Source organism: Podarcis muralis, chromosome 9, assembly GCF_964188315.1.
Source record: "Podarcis muralis chromosome 9, rPodMur119.hap1.1, whole genome shotgun sequence".
In the NCBI taxonomy this organism is placed as follows: Eukaryota; Metazoa; Chordata; class Lepidosauria; order Squamata; family Lacertidae; genus Podarcis; species Podarcis muralis.
The window spans coordinates 25,255,251-25,280,545 of NC_135663.1; the positions used below are offsets into that span (position 1 = coordinate 25,255,251).

The 25,295-nt window shown below is 44.6% G+C and overlaps 1 protein-coding gene across 1 annotated transcript in view; it reads left to right on the forward strand.

Moving 5' to 3' along the window:
* Positions 1-23,206, forward strand: part of ENPEP (glutamyl aminopeptidase) — a 63,360-nt gene extending 40,154 nt beyond the window's left edge. Inside the window, exons 11-20 of the mRNA XM_077934596.1 lie at positions 1,211-1,227; positions 1,972-2,147; positions 2,478-2,533; positions 5,570-5,720; positions 8,208-8,281; positions 8,954-9,058; positions 9,176-9,346; positions 10,425-10,565; positions 12,658-12,739; positions 20,336-23,206. Coding sequence (XP_077790722.1) covers positions 1,211-1,227; positions 1,972-2,147; positions 2,478-2,533; positions 5,570-5,720; positions 8,208-8,281; positions 8,954-9,058; positions 9,176-9,346; positions 10,425-10,565; positions 12,658-12,739; positions 20,336-20,473 — 1,111 coding nt within the window. The 3' untranslated portion in view covers positions 20,474-23,206. The remainder of the gene's footprint in view (positions 1-1,210; positions 1,228-1,971; positions 2,148-2,477; positions 2,534-5,569; positions 5,721-8,207; positions 8,282-8,953; positions 9,059-9,175; positions 9,347-10,424; positions 10,566-12,657; positions 12,740-20,335) is intronic.
* Positions 23,207-25,295: the final 2,089 nt, after the last annotated feature.

The following is a 25,295-nucleotide window of genomic DNA, read 5'->3' on the forward strand; positions in this document are numbered from 1 at the left end:
CATTTACTGTGCTCCTACTATAGTGTTGTGATTTGCCGAACTCATCTCCCAATCTTTTCTTGTGTGACGTGCTGCTTTTAAATCTGCTGCTTATTCTTAACTGCCGTTGGGTTTGCTTGTTTGATTCCTTTTTAGGTTGTGCTTCTCTTATTGTGCTAATTTTGTGTAAGCTGCCTTGTGCACTTTTGTAGAAAAGTGGGGCATAGGTACTCTGAAATGCCAATAATAACATGTTGGATTATGGGCAGGTAAAACAGCAAAGGAATCACAAAATCATTCTGCCCAAATCCCATCAAATTGGCCCTAACTGGACAAGTGAGAAGCACCAAATTTGGGTTAAACCACGGCCAAGAAATTGTTTGAATGTTTCATCATGAGGCCCAAACACAGAAGGTACTTCTGAAAAACCTTGCAAGGAAGCTGACTGGAAGTTCTGCATTGCTGAACATAAGATGTGTTCTAGATTTATAATGGAGCAATCAGGTCATTATTTGCCAGCGGTTCACCCACACAGGAGCATTGCATGCCACCATAATAAGGGCATTGTCATAAGACTGAAGTGCTTTTGACTTGGTGGCTGAGTATGTGACAACAGAAGAGTGATAACTGAGTGTTGCAATCAAGTCTATGACAAAAGACAGGGGAGAAATCAGATTTGTAAATAGCTAAAATCCAAAGTCCAGTGATCTCTGTAGGCTACTCAATAGTCAGATACGTCCCTATTTAACTCAGTGTAGCTGGCTTCCAAGTAAATAGAATCATGTGGCCCCTAAAACCAATAATAAATGTTAACAAAAAACCACAACAAAACACTGCCCCATTTATCAAGGGGTGATAAATATTTCCAATTAACATCCTGTCTGCATGTGAAAATTGCCAATTAAACTACATTTCATTAACTCAGTAAAGTTCATTTCAGCTTCTTCTTTAAAAAAAAAAAAAAGGTCCTGTTATCACAATGAAATGCTTTCTAAGTTGGGATGGCAAAGGTTACGTAGCTAAAGAACCTTCCAAACTGATTTTAATTAAATTGGCTCAAATTTCTTCTGAACACAGTGTATAACTGTTGGATTTGCGTTGTCTTCAGGAGGTACTAGAACAGGAAGAATGTTGGGGGAAGTTAAGAAGAGAGGTAGCCTTGCCACTGATATCTAATTCTGCTGATAACATCCAGACTTGATTACTACCATATGTTGTGTTGCGTGTGCAGCTGCCCTGGAAACTTCGGTGGGTTCATAACATGGCAGCCAGACTATTGACTGGAACTGACTGGTTGAAATGTATGTTGGCAGCAGGAGTGATCAGGGAGGAGGGTCGGCACCACACACCTGGCCTTTATCAGAGGTTATCAGAGGACTGCTTTCTCCTGTGGGAGAAGGCAGAACATGCCCAACGACCCAGCTCTTGGATGTCCAGCCAAGATGTTCCTCCTTTAACTGGCTCTAGGTCCATCTTTGTCCTACCAACAGATCTAGTTTTCAAGTACTCTCCACCACCACCACTCATAGCTAGCCTTGGCTGTTCGATTCTATAGGTTTCATTAATGTTTGTTGTTTTAATATTTATATGTAAGAAGCATTGTGAGAGTCACCTGAAAGGAGGAGTATATAAGTTCACCCAACAGACTTTGATGCACACAATAAAACTTTATTCTCCTGTCCCCTCCCTCTAAAGCATCCTCAAAATCAGGATTAAAGAGTTGCAAGACCCTGGGAAGCAGATTTTGAGGGTGCTTAGTTTAACACTGCTCACACCACACTGAACCTGGTTAGAGCATGGTGCCGATGATGCCAAGGTTGCATCCAACGTTAATAATAAACATCGGCATTTTAAAAAATGTGTACAGGAAGGCAAAAATGTTTTGAATGACCCATCTAATTTGGCCATCACATATAATTTTGGTTCTTCCTTGTTCCAGTTCGAAACTAACATAATGTGGAGAGTTGATATGTCATCTGGTCACACGTTCAGAAGTCCTTCACCACTGTTTGTTTTTAACCACCACAGGAATTACTATTACGCGACCCAACAATCCTGATCCCAATTCTTTCTTGAAAGTGAACCAGGATCATGTTGGGTTCTATCGGGTCAACTATGAAACACAAGCCTGGGAAGACTTAGCCAGGATTATGGAGGCCAACCACAAGGTCAGTCTGCTGAACAGTTGCTTTATGGGATGTATAGATGATCACTCAGGGCCAGATTCAACTAACACAGTGCCTAGTAGCAACCAGCACCACAGCTTCCACTGCTGCAATCATGCTTTCTCCCCTCTCGGTGTGTGCTGTTGGGTGCCCCCTGCACTTTCCCCCAATCCACTCTGGAGCATAGGGGAAACACCCAGAATAGCACACAGGGGGAGGAGAGGGAATGATGGGATGGTCAGAAGAGTGTGGTGTTGAACAGCTATGATTTTATTTCATCCTTTGGTTTCGCCACCAAGAACTCACCTGCTTATTTCCTTTTTCTCCCTTAAGCAATTTAGTCTGGCGGATCGCGCTGGCTTTTTGGAGGATGCATTTTCATTGGCCAGGTAAGCATCATAATCAAAGGAACTCAAGTAGACATGTCATCTTATTATTTGCACCACACAACACTGAAATTTGCTTAGTCGTCATTATATTTAACTGAAGAAAAAAATAGAAATTGTTTTTTATAAGTATATTGTTGCAGTAACCTTTGTCCTCCCTGTCTTAAGGCTGCAATCCTAGGCTTACTTCCTTAGGAGCAAACCCCATTTTTCAGTGGATCTCACAGTGGAATAGATATGCATGGGAGCAGGCAGCATGGCTGAGGGACCCCTTTCATGTGATTGAATGCTTACCTGTTCTAGGAAGGGAGTGACTTAACCCCAAAGTAGCATTTAGGACAGGAGAGATGAACCTGTGGCCCTCCAGATGTTGGGCTTCAACTTCCAGCAGCCTCAGCCAAGTGGCCAGTGATCAGAGGCAACATCTGTAGCACCATAGGGTTTTTCTTCCCTGATCCAGAATCATGGCATTCTTACATTTCACAATCAAAGTCAGGAGTAACTGACCACTGGTGAGAGATGGAGTCTGGCAGCATATGGAGGGTACCACTGATGACTGATCCTTCACAGCTTCAATAGCAGCAGATATATTGTCTCCACAGAGCCATGATGGTTTCTTAGAACTCTGGCAAGTGCCTTCTTTCCTCAGGTTTTATTATATGACTGGATCTAGGCAGGAGGCTAACTTATAATTGATTTAAAGCTGCAGCCCTGAGCCTGACGACTGCACAAAGTAACATGTTTGCACGAGACTCTTCAATCGTAGCACCTGCCCTGGTTTGCTAGATTCCCATCTAAGGGGGATAATCTCAATTCCTATCTTGCTTGTGAATATCAGACACATTGAATCAATACTCCTGACACTTGCAGGGTGGGGCGGGGGCTTCCATCCAGAAGTACCCCAGGATCAAATTGCACGCCACTGTGATGAAAGTTTGAGGAGCTTCCTGTCTATTATGACCCAGTACAGGCAATTGCTTTTGCTATGGAATGAAGCTGAAGAGCTCTTGTAAGAGTAGAACTAAGTAACTGTGTACAGAAAGGATAAATGTAGACAACTGGGGAGACTCTTCATAGAAATCTTGTAGAAAGTCAAGAGAACATAAAGGCAACTTGAAACTCGTTGCTAAATCCGTTAGGCATGGATCTGGAATAACAAAATGAAGGCAGAATCAAAGTCTTATTCCTAAGTTGCTTGGAGCTACTCAGATGGCTGTCCATCCCCAGCCCAAAAGAGAGAGAAACAGCATTCCCCAGAGAGAGATTCTCAGGTGCGAACCAAAACACTGCTATCCTTCAGAATTCACGCTTATCCAAATTTTGCAATACAGTTCTCTAACCAATGCTTGCAAAAATGCACGTATTAGAGGAAAGTGTGCATAAAACAAATTGCAAACAACTTGCACATCAGTCAAAACTCTATATTACACATGTTTATTAGGAGAAATTCACACTAAAATGCTGATGACTTTTTATTGTCATCCCAACTCCCTTCCACAAGTAATTTTTGGTATGGGACAAAACACAATTGATGCTGTTCAGGGAGATCTATCTCACAGGCAGCAGAGGTCTTGATGTCTTTCCTGGTTCCTTTTTGCATCCTTGTTGACAGCATTCCAAATCCTGCACACAAGTGAGCCTTTTAAGCATCTAGCGCCATTGCAGGAGGAGATGAACTAATCACCAAGCATTACTGTTGTGACATCTAAAGGACAAAACGTTCTGAAATTACATTGATGCAAACCTCCATGAATTATTGCTGTAGTAACGTCTGACTTTTCTCATTCAGGGAGGGATGGGAGATGCAGCATAGGAGTCCTACTTCCTCTCCCATACTACATGCAGGATAGATTTCTCTTCCTCCTCCCACCTCCCAAAAATATGCTGGTCTGCTCTGTCATGAAACTGGGCATGGCTCCAGAGCAGGCTTTGAGGGCAATCGCTGTGTTATTACAAGTTCCCCAACAGACACAGTGCTGATCTGTTGCTTGTTTTTGATGTGCCTCAATTTAATCTTAAAGCCAGTCAACATAAACTGAATTCTCATGAGTGCCTGAAAATGTCCAAGCTGAAAATGCCATATGAATGAGGAATTAAGACAGTTAAAGTCTGCCTTACTTCCTCTTTGTGGTATTTGGGAGACTGAAAGATTTTGATACATTGCCTAAAATATACATGCCTTAAATTTTCTCCGCAGTTGACATAGGCAGAGTTTCACTGGGAGTAAGAATTTATCCATCCTTGTCCCTGTGCAGTTTAACCCTGTAAAGCACAGGAATTTGGAGATCCCCAGAATTTGTTTAAAGGCCTTTCCCACCCCCCACCTCACAAGCTTTTCAGGTCACTTTCACATATTGTTCATTATCAATTGCTTTTAAAATGCATACCCTGCTTTTTCCATCCACAAATGAGTTGCTCAAAGACTGTGACAGCCTGTGGCAAATTAGTACCTTTGCTTGATTCTAAACACTTCTGTTCAGAATGGTGCTAAGTTTAGCATGTAAATACAATATATAGAGAGGGGGTAGGCCCAGAAGGGGCAAAGTATATTTCTTGGTGGGCAAGTTGTATCCCACATGTTAAGAAAAATAAAAATAACAATATACCGTATTTTTCGCTCTATAAGACGCACCAGACCATAAGACGCACCTAGTTTTTGGAGGAGGAAAATAAGAAAAAAAATATTCTGAATCTCAGAAGCTAGAACAACAAGAGGGATCGCTGCACAGCGAAAGCAGTGATTCCTCTTGCTGTTCTGGCTTCTGGGATAGCTGCGCAGCCTGCATTCACTCCATAAGACGCACACACATTTCCCCTTACTTTTTAGGAGGGGGAAAGTGATTCTTATAGAGCAAAAAGTACGGTATGTTAATCAAAGGAGTTCAGCAATGGGAGGGTTGGCACTGCCCCCCTCTGGTGCCACCTGTTGGAGGAGGGGAATACAGCTGCAACTATAAGCAGTACTAGATCAGATGCTTATCTAGACAGTTATACAATAAAGGAGTTGTTGAAACTTCTCATTTTGTATTCATTTCTCAGGGCTGGACTTCTGAATTACAGTTATGCCTTGAACTTAACACGTTATCTAAAAAATGAGGAAGAATATATACCATGGCAAAGAGCCGTAGTAGCTGTATCCTATCTTAGAGATATGCTTGCAGATGATAATACACTCTACCCCAAATTTCAGGTAAGGTTCTAATGAAGTAAAGAACTACATGCCAACAATAAAACTACATATTATTATTTTTAAAGAAAAGAAGGCTGTAACCCTGGCTTTCATTTTCTCCTCCTAGCTACAAGTGGAGGAGTTCTCCATTTTGGTTCTTAGGAGCCAGGGGAGCAAAGAGAAAAGTCTTTCCTCCATGTGCCTCCCAGGATGCCTGCAATTATTTAAGGACAAACAAAATATGTAGCTGCTTTCTATGTATAATTAAGCAAATGTCAAGGTTGCCCTTGAAGGTTGTAGATTTAATGTTCTTCCAAGGCTGACCCTGGTAAGTATTAATACATTTCTGAATCTTCTAGACCTGGAAGAGAATGTTGCAATGTGAACTGTTAATGGTCAGAGTTGGTTTGTTGGTTTGTCTGTTTCCTACACCACTCTTCATCTGAGGATCACGGGGAAGTTTACAACATAAAAACACAAAAATACATAACATAGTATGAAAGAAAAAGGAATCCACACAAAATGTAAAAGGCCATAGATTGTTTAATTAGCTAAAGGCCTGGGAGAAAATGAATGTTTTTGCCTGGTGCCTAAAGAGATGCAATGAAGGTGTCAGGCAAGCCTCTCAGGGGAGAGCATTCCACAAATGGGAAGCTACCACAGAAAAGGCCCATGTCAGCCAGCCAACCAGCCATGGGGTCCTCTGCATCCCATCTTCCTGGTTTTCCATTCCTTTCTGCAACAGACATTCAGTGTGCTCAGGCCTCATTGGTATGTGATTTCCCCCCTTATACCGCTGAAAACATTGGTGTTTTCCCAAGCCTGTGTAGATCAGCATTTGGAGTTCAACATTAGCATATGTGATTTGGGGACTACATTGGGCCTATTTACACTATAAAACAATTGTGGATTTACATAGGTTTATCAATCATGGTTTCCACCAAAAGATTCTTGGAACTGTGGCTTGGTACTAGTGCTGAGTAATCCCAATACCCTCAAGGAACTATGGTTGTCAGGGTTCAGTGGAAAAGTGCATTGGCAACATTATTTGGGCAGGATTTCAAGAGCAACTGTAAACAGGGTGCTCCCATCTGCGGGCACAATGTTATTTGTGTATTTTTATTTCTGTTGCAGTCTTGATTTATGTATAAGCCACTTTTCCGTCCAAAAAAAGGACCCTCAAAGTGGCATAATTCATGAAAAGCAAAAAGCAATTCGTCAAAAGCCAACATCAAAACAAAAACAGACTAAAATCTTGAGAAGCACAGAAACAGGAGCCTTCAGATAGGACAGACCTCTGGGCCAGCATGTGATTCTTCTATAACGTCTCCATTTCTACCAGTAGTTGACGACATTGTGGTGCTCACCTGACCTCCTGACAGCTGAGCTACTGCTGCTTAACAGGAAGTAGAGAGGGAAGGGCAAGCCAGCAGAGCGGTTGGCAGGTGCCGATACACTGGCAGGAATGCCAGGTGGCATCAGGCAGATCTCCCTGCTGTCATGCCTATCTCCATCTCTCTCCCAGTAATCAGCAGCATCTCAGCATTTTGGAGCTCAGTTGAGCACCGCCATCCTACAACGCCATCCACTACTGATCTCTACCCACCTGCTCTCCTTGTGCTGGCAGTGATCTGCTGGCATAGGGGTTGCGCTGACCCGCCAGTCTTCTGGCGCAACAGTACTTTTGTGCTGGCTTAAATGCACATGCCAGCATAATGTTTTGCACTGCCAGTGCAAGGGGATTTAGTTCTGTGGTCCTGTATTTGTCCATCTGTCATAACTGGCAGATGGGGCCACTCTGATAAATGCAGAGCCTATCAAATCATTTTAATGTCTCTTAATGAGCAGTGATGTAAGAGAGAATCCTTACCAGCAGTCCTCAAGGATAGGACGACACAGGCAATATTTCTCTGGAACAGGTTCTGTTGACACAACAGAATGCAGACTTTTGTGATAACAATGGGTGAAGCTGGAATGCATGTGGTGGGGAGACTGTTTGGCCAGACACAATGACAGTGGGATGAGGAATAGCTTGCTCATTGTGCTATAGCCTCGCCCACACCCATCTGAGTGAAATTCCACCCGCTAACAAGGATCTAATGAATGCAAAGGCTTTAAGTTGTGCTCACCAATTAGTCCACAAAAAAGTAACACCTCATGTCAATTCTCTTTTCACTATTACGTTACTCTCCGTAATAAGCATTGCTTTTGGTTTTTTTCAAATTGTAGTGGAGAGACCAGGGATTCAAGCTGCTGAATCATAGAATTGTAGTCTGTTCCCACTCAGTCCCACCCGTTTCAGTGAGTTTACCTGGGGACAGAGCTCTACAGCCTACAACCAGGGCCTTGCAAATGCCGTGTGGCGTGCCTGGCTTGTTCCCAAGCAATTTATCTGAGAACATGTTCGCTCCTTTGTTCTTCAAATGTATAAAACAAATAGTAGTGAATCCATGATAATGTTGTTGCCCGAAGTGTCCAGTGGTCATTGCTGCTATGTCTGTTTTCCAGGCATATTTTCGTGAGCTGGTTAGACCCATCGCAAGTCAACTGGGATGGGGTAACGATGGAGTTCACATCAATAGGTAAATCGTTTGTTTCAGGCTTGTTCTTTGAGAATTCCTTTGTATTTCTGTATTTCAAGTGTGCCTTATGTCTCCCATTTCTCTCAAGTCCATTGGTCCCTTCTCTGTTTGAAGAACAGAAGTTGCAGATAAATGTTGGGAGCCCTGTGCATAGTAATTGGATGTGAACATTCTGACTGCGCAATTGGAAGCAGCCAAACTCATTTGCATTACACAGGCAGTCAGTGCTAAGCAAATCATCTCTTTAATACTAAAACTCTTTAACAAATGCTAAGATCTTCCAACTTTCTGATGCTCCTTTTCAGGAGGCCACTTGTATGTTCCCAAAAGGGTATGTAGAATTCTAGGAATTTCATCTTGTATAGTGTAATCACGGTATAGAATGCATATATAGGCAAAAAAGCCAGGATACAAATAAGTATTTTAAGTACACATGAAAGCTTTGGCATGCCCATTGAGAGTTTTTTATATCCCCTTCCCCCTTTAGTAACAGATGCCTGTTTTTCCAAGTCCCTTCACTTTCATATATGTGATATACAGAGCAGCTGTTTGAGAAACCTAAGCTCCAAATCCTATTGGGTGCACAGATCTACTTGTACTGCTATTTTACATTACTTAATAGATCATATTCAAAACGAATAAAGCAGACTTTATTTCTCCTTTACTCCCCAGTCTCCTCCGTGTGACAGTTTTAGAGTTTGCATGCAGCATGGGTGACCAAGAGACTTTGAACAATGCATCTAACCTATTTAATGACTGGCAACAAGGAACAACAAGGTGGATATCTCTCTATCTATGTATGAACTTCATTCAAAGAAGTACATAACACTCACATGCAGAGTAAGCTGAAAGCTGTTCCACCTCCCCTAATAGTATTGTTTTCTTAAATGTTAGCCCAGATGTAAACCTCCGCCTCTTGGTCTATCGCTATGGGATGCAGAACTCTGGCAATGAGGACGCCTGGAATTATATGTTTCAGAAGTACCAAAATACAACATTAGCTCAAGAAAAGGAGAAGTTGCTATATGGCCTGGCATCAGTGAAAAACGTCACCCTGTTGGACAGGTTTGTTTGGGATCTTACTTGTTTCCCATATAAAAGCTTTTATTAGGTGCTCTTCAGTGTTAGCTCCTGGAGCAACATACAATATAAAAACATATGATATAATTTTTAAAGTAGTAAATTGAATCAAGTAGCATTTTCTTTTAAGCCCAGCATAAACATCATAACAAAACTAAAAGACCTGGGCAAATAAAAATTGAGAGTTTTTAGGAGGTCCCTATTCCGCTCTGACGTGGGTGGCGCTGTGGGTAAAAGCCTCAGCGCCTAGGGCTTGCCGATCAAAAGGTCGGCGGTTCGAATCCCCGCGGCGGGGTGCGCTCCCATCGTTCGGTCCCAGTGCCTGCCAACCTAGCAGTTCGAAAGCACCCCCGGGTGCAAGTAGATAAATAGGGACCGCTTACTAGCGGGAAGGTAAACGGCGTTTCCGTGTGCGGCTCTGGCTCGCCAGATGCAGCTTTGTCACGCTGGCCATGTGACCTGGAAGTGTCTCCGGACAGTGCTGGCCCCCGGCCTCTTGAGTGAGATGGGCGCACAACCCTAGAGTCTGTCAAGACTGACCCGTACGGGCAGGGGTACCTTTACATTTACCTATTCCACTCTGAGCTACACATCTCTGAGTGGTTTAACAATCAACCCCTCTTTACAAAGAATTCTGGTAATTGTAGGTCTTTTGAGTGGAACAGGCCTTCCTAACAACTCTCAGCACCCTTAAAAAAACTGCCCAGATTTCAGGCGGGGGAGCCATGACCATTTAAAGTGTATCACAGTTTTTTCAATGCATGGCATGAATGTGGCCACAGACTTTGTGCAACATCAAAGCCTATTTAGTCCACTGCCTGCCATTCACCATGCCCGTTACTCTGCTCCAGATCGTTTATTGGGCATTCTGGCTTTGTAAACACAAACCGTGAGAACAGGCTCCTCTTCTTCTTCCTCGTCTTTAAAAAAGAACTTGTGTTTTTCTTACGAATTCATCTTGGCGGAAGCATATCTCAAGGCGGTGTTTACAGCTCATTTCCCATGCAGTCCTAATGAGATACTAATCATCATGTGTAATTGCTTCATATCTGATTGCTCCTAGATTTTTAAAGAACCTCACGGATCCAAATCTCATTAAAAGTCAAGACGTGTTCACTGTCTTGAGATACATCTCCTATAACAGCTACGGCAAAACAATGGCTTGGGACTGGGTACGTCTCAACTGGGAATATTTGGTTAGCAGGTAAGTGCATAGCCTCTCAATGCAGTTTACTCTCTCTTTTAGTATGGTTGAGGGGTTGTTGTTTTTTTTGCACTGGGAGTGGGGGAAATATATGTGCAATGGCTTCCATTTTACCATATCCTCTTGCCACTGAAGCTAGAAAAGTGCTGCCTCGCTCTCCCTTCTTGTGAAATCAAACACACCCTAACAATAATGATATTTGCACAATAAATCTAGGAATAGTGTTTATGCAGGACCTTCCCAAGACATTTTTGTTGCCTGATCCAAGAGCCATGCCCCAGAATCTGCAATATCACCGACACGGCATGCCTAAAGAGCAAAACCCATGTTGGGATGAAGCTGCCAGTGGCGGACCTTGGGGGTCTCAAATGTCAGTAGCACCCTGTGCAATGCCAAAATCTGCCACATCCTCCCCATCTCTCACACTCCGTTCTAAATCATAGTTGTGGCGTCCCCTGTGGTGCCCCCAAAGCTCCATGCCCAGTGCAACCAAACCAGTTGCTCTTCCCTAAATCTGCCAAATTGAATTAAGGGAGCCTCTGAGCATATGCATCAGAGTCTAGGGCCCAATAAAGGCCATACTGGAACAGCAGGTGGAACAAACTGGTCATGCAATGGAGACCCAGATCCTAGGGGTACAAGCAGAATAGCTTTCCATTCCTACTCCTCACACTGCCTCCAGGTTCCTGAATCACTGATGCTTCTGCTATGGAAGCTGTAGAACATGTTTTGGAGCAGGGTTGGAGAACCTGTAGTCTTCCAGATGCTGTTGGACTCCAACTCCCATCATCCTCAGCCCACATGGGCAGTGGCCAAGGGTGATGGGAGTTGTAGTTCAACAACATCCAGTTCTACAATCTGTACTGCAAAATATCATATTGAAATAGCATAAATAGCCAACACCGTGCTCTTCAGATGTTGCTGAATTCCAGCAAACCAACCTTGAGCTCCTTGGGGGAAAGTTGGTATATAAATGTAATAACTGTGGAGGTAAAACACAGCCACGGTGCCTAGCAGCCACTGATCACCTCACCCTCCATGAACTTTCCTCTAATGGGCAGGAGCAACACTACAGTAAGGGCATTATGGGAAATTTAAATGGCTGCTTGCCAGGGCAGGCATTAGTAGTGGTGAAGCCCTGGCTGCTGCCCAAGGATGCTAGGCGCTGGTGCCAAACCTGACTGGCACTGAATGGTTTTGTAGGGCAAATCTTTCTAAAATGCCTAAACTGACTTGGTTTCATAAAAGGTACAGAGCCTTACCAATAACTTCTAATATCCAAGTGGAAATTGTCCTAGGTCAAAAATGTGAGAAGATGCACAAAACTTCCATAATCTCGGGAGCCTTTGCTCTCTTTTCTTGAATTCGAGAAATGTATCTGCCAACAAAGAACAATACTTTGTACACCACAAAAGGGGCTCCAGAAACATGTATGCCACAATCTCTTACAGTGTGATGCTATGCCTGGCTACTCAGAAATAAGCCCTACTGAATCCAATGGGACCATATATGTGTGCATAGGATTGCAACCTTAGCTGTTAAGAGTTCCACAAGACAATGTGTTGTGATCCTAATAAAATTTACCTCCCCACCCCTCAACACACGCCTGCCATTATTATTATTATTAAGCAAGAGATGTGGTTTATAATGGCACTTTTAAGATCTACCACTCTAAAGGCATTAGGCTACACTCTGCACATAGCTACCACTCTAAAGACATTAGGTGGGTTTTTGTGAAGAAACAATAGGATAACTTCCTTATATGCCTATCTTTACTCTTAGGGAAAGGGCTGGATGCAAATGAGAATAACAGCTGGAAATGAAATATTTCAGAAAGCAGAGCACTGAAATTATTTATTGTTCCCTTTCCATGCACTGTTCCATGCAGCTTTAAAAATTAAAGCTGATATACTTTGGGCCAGAAATTCAAAACCTGTGGCCTTCCATATATTGTTGCATCCCAGCTCCCAACCAACAAGGACAATGATCGAGGGGGATAAGAGGTGTAAAGCAACAACATTCAGAGGGTCACCAGAACCTCATGCCAGCTTTATCTAGATGCATCTATAACAGGCTTCTGTTATCTTTTCAGATACACTCTCAATGACAGAAACCTTGGTCGCCTAGTCTCAAGAATAACAGAAACCTTCAACACAGACCTTCAGCTTTGGCAGGTAAGGGAGCAGTCTGACCTTCCAGCTTTCTAGCTAAAATGATGATAGTCAATGTGGAACCTTCCCAACGGTCAATGGATTACAACATCCCGGACCAATGGTCCATCATCCCAGACCATTAGTTACACTGGATGGGGCTGTTGGGAGTCCAACAATATCTGGCAGGCATCACATTGGCTACCTCAATGTTAAACCAGAATGCCACAATGCTTCAGGATGGCTGTGTATATTGTGATAGATCTATATTGCAATCATAAATCACTTAAAGGCTGCCTGGGCAAAACTAAAGTGCCTTTCACAGACATGAGGAACACAATAGCTAACCTCTGTTTAGTGAAACCAATTCATTTGAACATTTCTGACAAGTAATAAGACTTTGGAAAATCTTTAGACCATCCACATTAATGGGGTCATTCTTGAGCCACATATATACTAAATTGGTAGGATTACATCTGGAGCCTCGCTGATTTGGTAGTTTCAAAAAGATCCGTCTGCCGTCTAGGCCAGAAAGATAAGAGCTGCTTCCAAAAAAACAGCATTCACACAGAAATCTCTGATTGCAAGACCAACCAACATGGTAGCCTCTGGATGTTTTTGGGCCCCATCAGCATCATTCGGCATAGCCAATAGTCTGAGATGATGAGAGCTATAGTCCCATCTGGAGGGCATTACAGTGGCTATCCTTGAATTAGGGCATAACTCTGCACTTTCTCTTTACTCTTGATTACATAGACCAGCAGAACAACAGTCTATACTAGCTCTCTTTTCACTGATACACTAAAGCATAGTTTAATGCCACAGGCATGAACAGAAGTGACTGTTAGGATATTTCCGTTCCACCTTAAGAGAGAGCAGGCTTGTGAGTCACAGAGTCTGCGTATTTCCTGTTACAGGATGTTTATCTTTGCTGTTTCCTTTCGATTTCAGTCGGTCGGAGTCACTGACTCAGAACGGTCATGTTTTCCCTTTGTTCTGTTCAACGCTAAATAAACTGTAAATATACTCTCCTGCTGTGCATCTTTTGCTGTGTGGAGTCTGCTGAAAGAGTGTGCACCAGCCTAGGAATGTGGATCCAAAGGCTTCGTGTCGCTAAATGATACTGCGTGACTGCGTGACTACGGAAGGCAGATGGATGTCCGGCAGCCGGCTTGGGGCCAGATGGACGTTATCTCCCTGGCAGTATCCCAAAAACAAGGTTATGGGCCCAGATTCACAGCACCTACAGGAGAGTAAAGCTGCAACAGACTGCGTTTGAGAGGTATGTGAAAAGCGAAAGCAGCGAGAGCGGAGGCTTTTCTGTTTACCTCAACAAGGAGCCTTTGATGTCCGGCAAGGCTTAATTGGCCTGGGAGCCGAGCCAAAAGGCATCGTGATTAATGGGCTGCCGAGATAATAAGTCTTTGAAGGCATAAAGACTTGGGCTCACGTAAAGACCTGAGATGGATCTTTTACAATCCTCAGAAGTAGCTCCGTGTCCACCGAAGCTAAATGGGCAGAATTATGAAACCTGGGCAAAATGGTGTGAGAGTTTGCTGCGTCAGTTTAGGGTGTGGCATACCGTGAGTGAGGCCCCCCCAGTTCCTCTGACAGAGAGATGGAAAGCCGATGATTCGAGGGCGATAGACGTAATAGTCTTATCCGTATCTCTTGAGGAAATTAAGACGCTGGCTGGCAACACCACTGCACGTGGAATGTGGTATGCGTTGCTGAAAGCTCACAACTCAGTTGTCCCAGCCCAGAGTTTGACTGCATCGGAGGTCCAAGCTGTTTCCCAGAATGCGAGTGTATGCAGGGATGCTGAGGGCACCGGTTGCAAGCTGCAGGGGGAGCAGACTGTGATGTCATCCCAGGCAGCATTCCAGCCTCCAGAGGGAGCCAAGGAGTCGGCAGCTGAGAGCTCTGTTTCTCGTGAGAACCAAGGTCATCGCCTTTGCAGAGGCCGGAAAGGCAAAGGTAAACAGGCGTCTGCAGATGGCCTGAAGCAGAAGGGGGGTGAAGAGCCCACGCCAGTGGAAAACAAGGCTTTGTTAGCTGGCACTGCTTCACCAAAGGCTAAAGGCAAGTCTCATGGCCAGGAGCAGGGGGGCAAGCTGCAAAAGCCCACGCCAGTGGAAGACAAGGCTATGTTTGCTGGCACAGCTTCACCAAAGGCTAAAGGCAAGTCTCATGGCCAGGAGCAGGGGGGCAAGCTGCAAAAGCCCACGCCAGTGGAAGACAAGGCTATGTCTGCTGGCACAGCTTCACCAAAGGCTAAAGGCACGTCTGCTGGCCAGGAGCAGCAGGGGGGCAAGCTGCAAAAGCCCAAGCCAGTGGAAAACAAGGGTTTGCTTGCTGTAAAGACTGCTCCAACAGCCAAAGGCAGTTTTGTTGTTGATTCGGGCTGTACCCGCCACATCTCAAAGGATCGGCACCTCTTTATCTCCTTCAAGCCTCAGGAAGGTGAGATCCACCTGGCTGATGGAAGGACGTTGCAAATTGCAGGAGAAGGGACTGTGAAACTTGCAAGTTTGCATACAACCATCAGTAATGTTCTGTATGTTCCTGGAGCTGCAAGCAATTTGTTGAGCGTCCCGCAGCTTACTGGACGTGGTTTTCAGATTTCCTTCAAGAGGAGCGTCTGTGTCATCAGTAAAGGCAAAGAGGACTATTTGCATGCAAAGTTTATGGATGGTTTGTTCCATATAACTTATGAGGACACTGCTGTTGTATCTAATGCTGATTCTTGTTGTGTTGCACAAACTAACAAAGTTCTTCATGCAGGTTGCATTCATGAAGCGCATCGAAGGTTTGGTCACCTCTCTTGGAAGGCACTGGCCAAGATGCCAGAGGTGGTTGAGGGTTTGAACATCAAACCCTGTAAATTTCACATGAAATGTGTATCTTGTGCAGAGAACAAGGTGAAGGTTGCTCCAAAAGGCAAAGAGTCTAGCAGGCAGGCTTCCAAGTCCTACCAGCTAGTGCACGCAGACCTAGTTGGGCCACTTACGCCCTCTTTAGGAGGAGCAAGGTTCTTCATGGTTCTAATTGATTCTTTTTCTAGGTACATTCATGTGTTTTTGCTCGAACAGAAATCGCAAGCGTTTCCGAAGTTTAAGGCATTCTGTGCTTGGTTGGAGAATGCTCACGGTAAACGTATCGGCTGTCTTTTTACCGATCGGGGTGGGGAATTCACTTCTCAGCAGTTTGAAGCTTTCCTGACTGAGAAGGGAATCCAGCATGACATGTCAACCCCCAGATCGCCATGGATGAATGGGCTTGCGGAGCGAGCAAATCAGACATTGCTGCAAGGAATGAAAACCTTGTTGCATGATGCCAATCTCCCTGATAAGTTTTGGGGGGAAGCTTTGGGGAATCTGGTTTACTCCGTTAATCGCAGATTGTCATCACCCATTGGTTGTACCCCCTATGAGAAGATGTTTGGCAAGAAACCCAACACCAAACACATGAGAATTTTTGGTTCTGACATGTGGGTACGCACCCCACAAACCAACAAGCTTGGGAAGCGTGGGACACATGGTTTGTTCATGGGGTACGAAAAAGGTGCATACAGGGTATGGATGACTGACTCTAAATCCATAAAGTTCACAAGGAGTGTTGAGTACAATCCTAAGTGGGGGGAAAATGTGGGAATTTTCCAGAGTTACCCAGAGGAGGATGAAGGTGATGTCAAGCAAGCAGCTAAAGCTGAGGAAGCTGCTGAGGATGATGATGATGATGAGGATGATGATGATGATGATGATGATCAGAGTTCGGATTCCAGTTCAGTGGGCGGCGCTGCTGCTGATGTCAGTGACAGTGATGACACAGCAGACTACCAGAGTGCAAAGGCCTCAGTCAGACCATCTGATGCGTCTGACAATGAACTGGAAGAACCACTGTTCACCATTGGTCATTTTTCTCCTAAGAAAGAGGAGATGAGTCCAGAAGACTTGCGTCTAGTACGTTGGTCTGAAAGGGCGACCAAAGGCAGACCTCCAAAGAGATTTGCTGATGAGTTTGCTAAGACTGCAACTGCTGTTCTTAGTAGCTCAGAGAAGGTGTGGGAACCTTCAAGCTTCAAAGAGGTTCAGGAGTTAACCTCTAAAGATGCTGAGCCTTGGCTTAATGCCATGAAGGCTGAAGTTGATTCCTTGAACAGGAACCAAACTTGGGAGCTGGTACCGGTAGTCCCAGGTATGAGACTGGTTGGCAGCAAATGGGTCTTCAAGGCCAAGACAGACCAGAATGGCAAGGTTGTCAGACACAAAGCCAGATTGGTTGCCAGAGGTTTTTCACAGGTACCAGGACAGGATTACCACGAGACCTACTCTCCCACTGTCAAATATGAGAGCATTCGGCTGATGCTCAAGATCGCTGCGGAGGAGAAACTGCATGTTTCTCATCATGACATTAATACAGCTTTTTTGTACGGGATTTTGAACGAAGAGCTGTTTATGCTTCCACCTGACGGGATGCAGATACAGAAGGGAATGGTCTGTAAACTGCGGAAATCCTTATATGGTCTCAAGCAGAGTGCTAGGTGTTGGAACACAAAACTCACTGAAACGTTGCTTTCTCTAGGTTTTCACCAGGGCAAAGCTGATCCATGTGTGTTTGTCAAGGAGGAGGGGCAAAACAAACTGTATTGTTTATGTTTTGTTGATGATCTTCTGATGTTTTGGAAGAATCAGGCTTTCTACCAAAGCACCCTAGCTCAGCTGAAGGAGCACTTTGACATGAAGGATCTTGGTGAGGTATCCAACTATCTTTCTCTGCAGGTGGAGAAGGACCAAGCAGGTAATTTTCTGGTACACCAAACACAGAAAATTGCTGATGTATTAACCAGGTTGAATTTGGTTGATGCAAACCCAGCAGACACACCGATGGTGACAGGTTACCAGGTAGACAGTACTGCTGAAGCGTTTTCTGACACAACGCTGTACAGATGCATTCTAGGTAAGCTGAATTTCATTGCCAGATGTTCAAGACCTGACATAGCTGTAAGCTGTAATCTGCTTAGCAGACATGCCAACAATCCTACGGTTCAGGATTGGAAAGCTCTGAAGCGCATAGCCCGCTATTTGAAAGGGACTATGCACTACAGGCTGAGGTTCACCAGTCAGAAGACTGGAGGTCTTGAAATCTTTGCAGATGCAAGTTTTGGAAGTGACACCACAGATGGTACAAGCACTTCTGGAGTATGCTACATGTACAACCACTGCCTGTTTGACTGGTTGTGCAAGAAGCAAACAACAGTGAGCCTAAGTTCCTGTGAAGCAGAACTCAATGCTCTGTCATTTTCACTCATGGATTGTGAATGGTTGATGCAACTGTTTAAGGACATCGGGGTTTCTGTGAAATGTCCTATACAAGTGTATCAAGACAATAGATCGTGTTTGGCTTTGCTGAACTCTGAGAGTTGCAAGCAAAGAACCAAGTACTTGCAGATTAAGCTACATCGTGCAAGAGAGTGTATTCAGAAAGGACTGATTCGGGTGTCCTACATGGCAGGAAATGAAATTCCTGCTGATCTGTTGTCTAAGGTTGTTAACAAAGAACAACTTAAGGTTTACACACAGAGGTTGCAATTGGGTGAACCACAGGTACTACAGGTTACACGGAAAGGGGGAGGATGTTAGGATATTTCCGTTCCACCTTAAGAGAGAGCAGGCTTGTGAGTCACAGAGTCTGCGTATTTCCTGTTACAGGATGTTTATCTTTGCTGTTTCCTTTCGATTTCAGTCGGTCGGAGTCACTGACTCAGAACGGTCATGTTTTCCCTTTGTTCTGTTCAACGCTAAATAAACTGTAAATATACTCTCCTGCTGTGCATCTTTTGCTGTGTGGAGTCTGCTGAAAGAGTGTGCACCAGCCTAGGAATGTGGATCCAAAGGCTTCGTGTCGCTAAATGATACTGCGTGACTGCGTGACTACGGAAGGCAGATGGATGTCCGGCAGCCGGCTTGGGGCCAGATGGACGTTATCTCCCTGGCAGTATCCCAAAAGTGACATGCATACACTTTCCGCCTGTGGCACAACCATGAGAGGGAGGCTGAAAGCATCTCCTTCTTGTTATAAACAAACCGGAGCTCATGGTTATGCTCGAGCAGCAGGGAACTCTGGCAAGTCTGAACTATGGTTTGCTAACAAGCCATGACCCATAAGCCACAGCTTCACCCTGGCTTTCTAAAACAAAATCAGAGTTTAAACTAACCAGAGTTTCTACCGGTTCAGATTTAATTATGAACTTCGGCTAGTTTTAAACAGGAAGCAAATGTTTCTCCTCATGGACAAGCTGCAAGGAGAGAGGGAAGGGGAAGCACATAAGCCTGAGCAGGCTCATTCATGTAGTACCAAGCTATGGTTTAGCATGATGCCCCTGAACAGGTCAGCTCATTTAGGCCAGGAGCTCCATTCTTTAAAATCAACCGGTTTGGATCAGGGCCAAGGCAGGAGTAGCAGATCTAATCCTTTGCCCTTGTGCCAATTCTTCCATTTATATTCTCTCCTGAAGCTGTTATTAGCATATTTGGGGAAGGAGCAATTTAGAGTGTGGCTGTTGCATTGGGAGAAAAGGTTATAACAGTCCCCCCCTGCCCCCGCCCCCCCCCCCATGCTGCAGCTCCTGTCTCAACTGGAGACTCCCATATCAGTGTTTGTTTCTTTCTTCCAAGAAAGAAAATATAGTCATACCTCAGGTTACAGACACTTCAGGTTGCGCGTTTTCGGGTGACGGACGCGCTGAAACCCGGAAGTACCGGAACAGGTTACTTCCTGGTTTCGGCGCTCGCACATGCACAGAAGCACTAAGTCACGCTTTGCGCATGTGCAGAAGTGCTGAATAGCAACCTGCACGTGTGCAGGCACGGCGCTGCGGGTTGCGAACGTGCCTCCCACACAGATCACGTTTGCAACCCGAGCATCCACTGTAGTAAAGTAAAGGGACCCCTAACCATTAGGTGCAGTCGTAACTGACTCTGGGGCTGCGGCGCTCATCTCACTTTATTGGCCGAGGGAGCCAGCATGACTAAGCCGCTTCTGGCAAACCAGAACAGCACACGGAAATGCCATTTACCTTCCCACCGGAGTGGTACCTATTTATCTACTTGCACTTTGATGTGCTTTCGAACTGCTAGGTTGGCTGGAGCAGGGACCGAGCAACGGGAGCTCACCCCGTCGCGGGGATTCGAACTGCCCATCTTCTGATCGGCAAGTCCTAGGCTCTGTGCTTTAACCCACAGCGCCACCCACATCCCAAAGTCCACTGTAGTAGGAAGTTCCAATTCAGTCACTGAACACCTTGGATTGTGTCATTTGTCGCCAGACACAGCGGCAGGAAGAGGGTTACAACATGATAAAATGAGATGATCTGATCCACAGCTCTGATCCACACTGCAGGTGTAGCCACGTCCTTCTGTCATTCATTCTGTGGCTCAGATGCATATCACCCAAGCCAATGGTTGCAAAGCCCAGTTTCAAATTGCACAGAGCAGCTGTATATTCACATGTATCTGATATGCAGACCCAAGATAAGTTAGACAATTATTCATCTTCTAGCAAACTAGTTTTATCATGCAAATGAATGCACATGATTGTTGTTGTTGTTTTTTTCTTAAGATGGAAAACTTCTTTGAGAAATATCCTAATGCTGGAGCTGGAGCATCATCCAGGACTCAGAGTATTGAAACGGTGAAGGGCAACATTGAATGGTTAAAGCGATACCGAGAAGAGATCGCAGCATGGTTTCCAAATTAGACTTGATCATCCTTTGTACCTTAAACAAATCTTTAGGACTTTCAAAGTACAGCAAAATGAGGATTTGTAGAAATCTTGCTTTCAGACCCTGATAAAGCTGCCAGTTCTGTCGGAAGGAAACAACACAGGGATAGAGTAATTTATTGAAATGTATGTTCAAATAAGCCAGACGGCGATGCTAGCTCCTCAAAACATTGAAAGTCCATTAATACATTTGTTCTCCTTTTAGTGGGGCTACTTACAGAGTGAAAAATTATCATGCTCACATAGCTCATTAGATTACCCATGTCCTCTTTGTGAGGATCACTGGTGTGTGTACTTACCACACATAGACACACACTCCTTTGAAAACGAGTCCTTTGTTTATCCCAAACCCACATTATTCCATGTACTCAGGGCACCCTTCCAAACGTACCTTCACAGCGATCCATTCCAAATCTAGAATTTTTGCCTCTGGCTCTCCTGAGGAAAATTAGATGAGAAACTTTCTCTCCCTCAGAGGACGTTCATGATTTGTAAAAACCATCCTCAAACACATTATCCTCCACTGTATATACAGGTATCCTATTATCTCCAATCATTTGCAGCGTTTTGTAATGCTAGCAGGGCAGGGAATTGACACTGCAAAGCAGACTGTGGTATCTGCGTGTTGCCCAAGTGACCCTGGTGAAGCCATAGCTTCATAGGGTACCTGATCTGCATACAGAAGGTCTCACATTCAAGAATTTCAGGCCCGAATGTAACATGCAGTCAAATTACATAGCAGACAGCTATGTATCTTGTTTTTCCTTAACTAGTTACAGGTGTGGGAGAGCCCTCTAAAAGCAGCGTGTGGCAAGGGGTAGCTTCTCCCTTAATGCACAGACCTACTAAGATTAGAATGGAGATCACCCCTCCCCACAAGACTTAGGTACCAAAAGCAATTCCCCCTGCCCCCAAAAAAGCAGCCTCAACTGACCTTGTGCCCTCCAGGTATTTTGAACTTCCACCAGCCCCGGCCAGCATGAGCACTGTGTTATGGTGGTTCCAATCCTACCCACACAGCCACGTCCAGAGAGCGCAAGTGGCACATATTGTTCATTCTGCACCTGCAAGGCGTTGATCCTTCAGTGTGGTCGCTCCTATGTGTTGAAACTCCCTGCCTGTTGATCGTAGGCAAACATTTTCACCATACTGCTTTCAGTGCCTGCTAAAAACTTTCTTTTGTTTGCTCAAGTGAGCCTATCCAGAACTGTAAATTTGGCATGTATTTTAACATGTAATTTTATTTTCTAATGTATATCTTTGAAAAACTGCTCATTTAATTTTTTTTTAATGTTAGGCTGGTTTTTTGTTTTTTTTCAATATCTGGTTGCATCAGTAATTTTAAGGGTATATTTTATAATTTACCTGTTAAACAAACAAACAAACAAACAAACATCTGGAGGGCACCAAGATAATGAAAGCATTTCTGAAATTTCCAGTCCAGCACAGGAGCGAAAAACCTCCCTTTCCTGCATGCTGCCCTCACAGTGAGAATTCAGCTTCCCCATCCAATTAAGTAATGAAGGAAAATTAGACTGCCTGCTATGTATTAAGTCAGGGCAAGCCAACATTGTGCCCTCCAGATGTTCTTTGCCTGCGTCTCCCATCACCCCTGATGGCTGGCCATGCTGCTGGCAACAGTAGTGACCAGCAGGGAAACGCAGGTAGTGGGGTGCTGCTCACCTGGCGTCCCAGTACTGCACATTGCTGCCACTTACTGAGAGTCATAGAATTATAGAGTTGGAAGGGACCACGAGGGCTATCTAGTCCAACCCCCTCCATTTTGCCCAACGTGGGGCTCAAACCCACAACCCTGAGATTAAGAGTCCTGTGCTCTACCAACTGAGCTATCCCAGGCCCACTGGGAGGGGGAAGGCAGCAGGGGGCTCACTACAGTGTGGCTGCTGTGCACACACCAAGTTCCCAACTTGGGATGCTTAAACTAATTCAGGCTTGACGGTACTGGCTCTTGTGTGTGCTGCTTGTTACCCATAAACTCCTTAGCATTCTGGGTCCTTAAGAAAGGAGAGAGAGAGAGAGAGAGAGAGAGAGAGAGAGAGAGAATACGTTATACACTTTGGCTGCAAAACCTTATGCATTTTCTGGAGAACCCAAGCCAGAAAATAATGCCGGTATCCAAAGCAGCTAGTTTGGAAGCACCTTGTGGGTGCCGAACCACACGGTCCATCCAATGTATTGTGCTGCTCCTTGAAAAAAGAATTTTTCTAATTCTTATAAGCAACTCTCTCGTGGTTCTAAATGTCCAAAGCCAATGTTGTGTACACAAATTTGCTAGAAGGAAAAAACACACACCATAATGAGCAGTAGTACAAATCAAATTAGTAAACAAAGGCAGGAATTAACTAACATGGGTGAAGAATGCAAAATGCCTAGTCAGTTTTCATCATGATGTAGGAAGAGCAGCCCCTAGTGGCAAAGAGTAGTCATTACAGATGAACGTTCAATATTTATGCACTAGGAACTGTCGTGGCCATTTGTTGTCCGATTTTCTACAAGCCACTAATCAGAATCAAATAATGTGATACATAGCACAGCAATGTTTTATCGTGGATCCATTATTTCATCCTATCCAGAATTCCAGAATGTCCCAATCAAACTAATCCATTTCGGGTCTTCATTTGGTTAAATATATGCCTGTATAGATATTGATGACAATAAAGAATCCTGTGTTTGTTCACTTGTTTTAAAGTTCTGACCTGGGTGTCTATTATTTCTGAGTGCAACAAAAATAGCATTGGCAAAGACAGACAAATAGACATAGCTCAATACTCCCTGCAATCCAGCAAATTCCCCCCAAATATTCACACCTCTAAATGAAGCAGGGTTCACCTGCTCCCCGGGTCTCATCCAATCTATTTGGCATCAGCGATGCCATTAGAACTGAAAAAATAAAGGGGCTTTTGGCCTGGTGTCTCAACCCACAACAGAAACCCTTTGACACAGGGAAGTAAACAATTTGCTTACCAGTCATGGCTTGCTTTGACTATAGAAAGGCAGCTGAATTTTGGTAGATGAAACTCAGTGTTGATTTTCCTGTGGGCTTCCTAACAGAGGATCTCTGTCAGCTAGCACTGATGATTATTCTCACCAGCCAGTAGTAGAAAATGGACATAAGAGCCTGCTGGATCAAGCCAAAAGACCCACCTAGTCCGTCACTCAGTTTTCACAGCAGCCAATGCGAAGCCCACGAGAAGGAGCTGAGCACAATAGAAATCTCCCCATTCTTAGCAACTAGTACTCAGAGATGTACCAGGTCATCATTACAGTGGTACCTCAGGTTACAGATGCTTCAGGTTACAGACTCCGCTAACCCAAAAATAGTACCTCAGGTTAAGAATTTTGCTTCAGGATGAGAACAGAAATTGCACAGCAGCGGTGCAGTGGCAGCGGGAGGCCCCATTAGCTAAAGTGGTACCTCAGGTTAAGAACAGTTTCAGGTTAAGAACGGGCCTCTGGAACGAATTACTTTAAGTTCTTAACCCGAGGTACTACTGTACTTCATCAAAACATAAACAAACAAAAACCCACAATTAGATAAGAGGGCTTTTTCTCGGTGGGAAGGGTATGCGCGTGCGCGCGCGCACACACACACACACACACACACACACTTACACTTACACTCTCTCACACACACATATATACACACTGACTACACCCGTAGTTCTTCTGCTGTGATTCCATGACGCCAAAGGGCTTTTGTGATTCCAAAACACAAATGCACACATAAAAACTGAGGGTTTTTTTTATTTAAAAATACTACTACTACTACTATTAGGCATCTACACTTTTACATTTTGGCTCCTGGGTGAATGCAGCCCTGAAAAGGGCTAGACAATCCTGCCCAATCAAATCACAAAGGTGACAGCACAATGGCTGCATCCCCATAAAGTCACAGGAAATAGGCCTTACATCAAAATCATTTCATAGCACCTTCCAGATTCCAACAGTAGAAAACAAGTGCCATCTGCAACTTGTACAGCGCTGGCTGCAACAAGCCTACATACTTCAAAGGCAGACTGCCATGGTGCCCTTAAGAGCTTGCATTGCTCCCTGCATTATTTCAAAGATTTTGCAGCAAAAGCAAAGTTGTTCTAGGTGGCTATGGATTTGTTACCTCTGTTTTATCAATCTTAGCACAAGTGCTTGTGAGTAGCTAGATCCCCCCCCCAATACAGACAGTAATAAATAGCATAGCTGCTGTGTCTAAACCTGGGCTGCTGTGGCCCCCATACTAGATACAAAAACTGCTTTGAACCAGTGGCATAGCAGGGGGGCACAGGGGTGGTTGCCCGGGGTGCAAAATTGTTAGGGACACAACATTTCAACACCTGGTGCTGCCTCAATACAGCTGTGTGCTTCCATGCCTGGGCTCCGTTGAAAACGGCTTCTCCATGTGAACCAGAAAGAGACCTCTCCAGACAACGAATGGCTCTTTTTTTCTTATCTCTGTGGCTGCGATCTCCTGGGTGACGCAGATGCTGTTGGGCAGTTGAAAGCACATTTGTTCTCCATTCATTTCCCTCCCTCCCACCGCCACCCTCCATGTGGCCCTGGGCACTGGCAACCCATGCTACACCACTGCTTTCAATATCTCCTTCCCCTCAATTTCCAAAGCATTATCTCATGAGGCATGTTGTTTAGTCGTTTAGTCATGTCCGACTCTTTGTGACCCCATGGACTAGAGCACGCCAGGCACTTCTGTCCTCCACTGCCTCCCGCAGTTTGATCAAACTCATGCTGGAAGCTTCAAGAACACCATCCAACCATCTCATCCTCT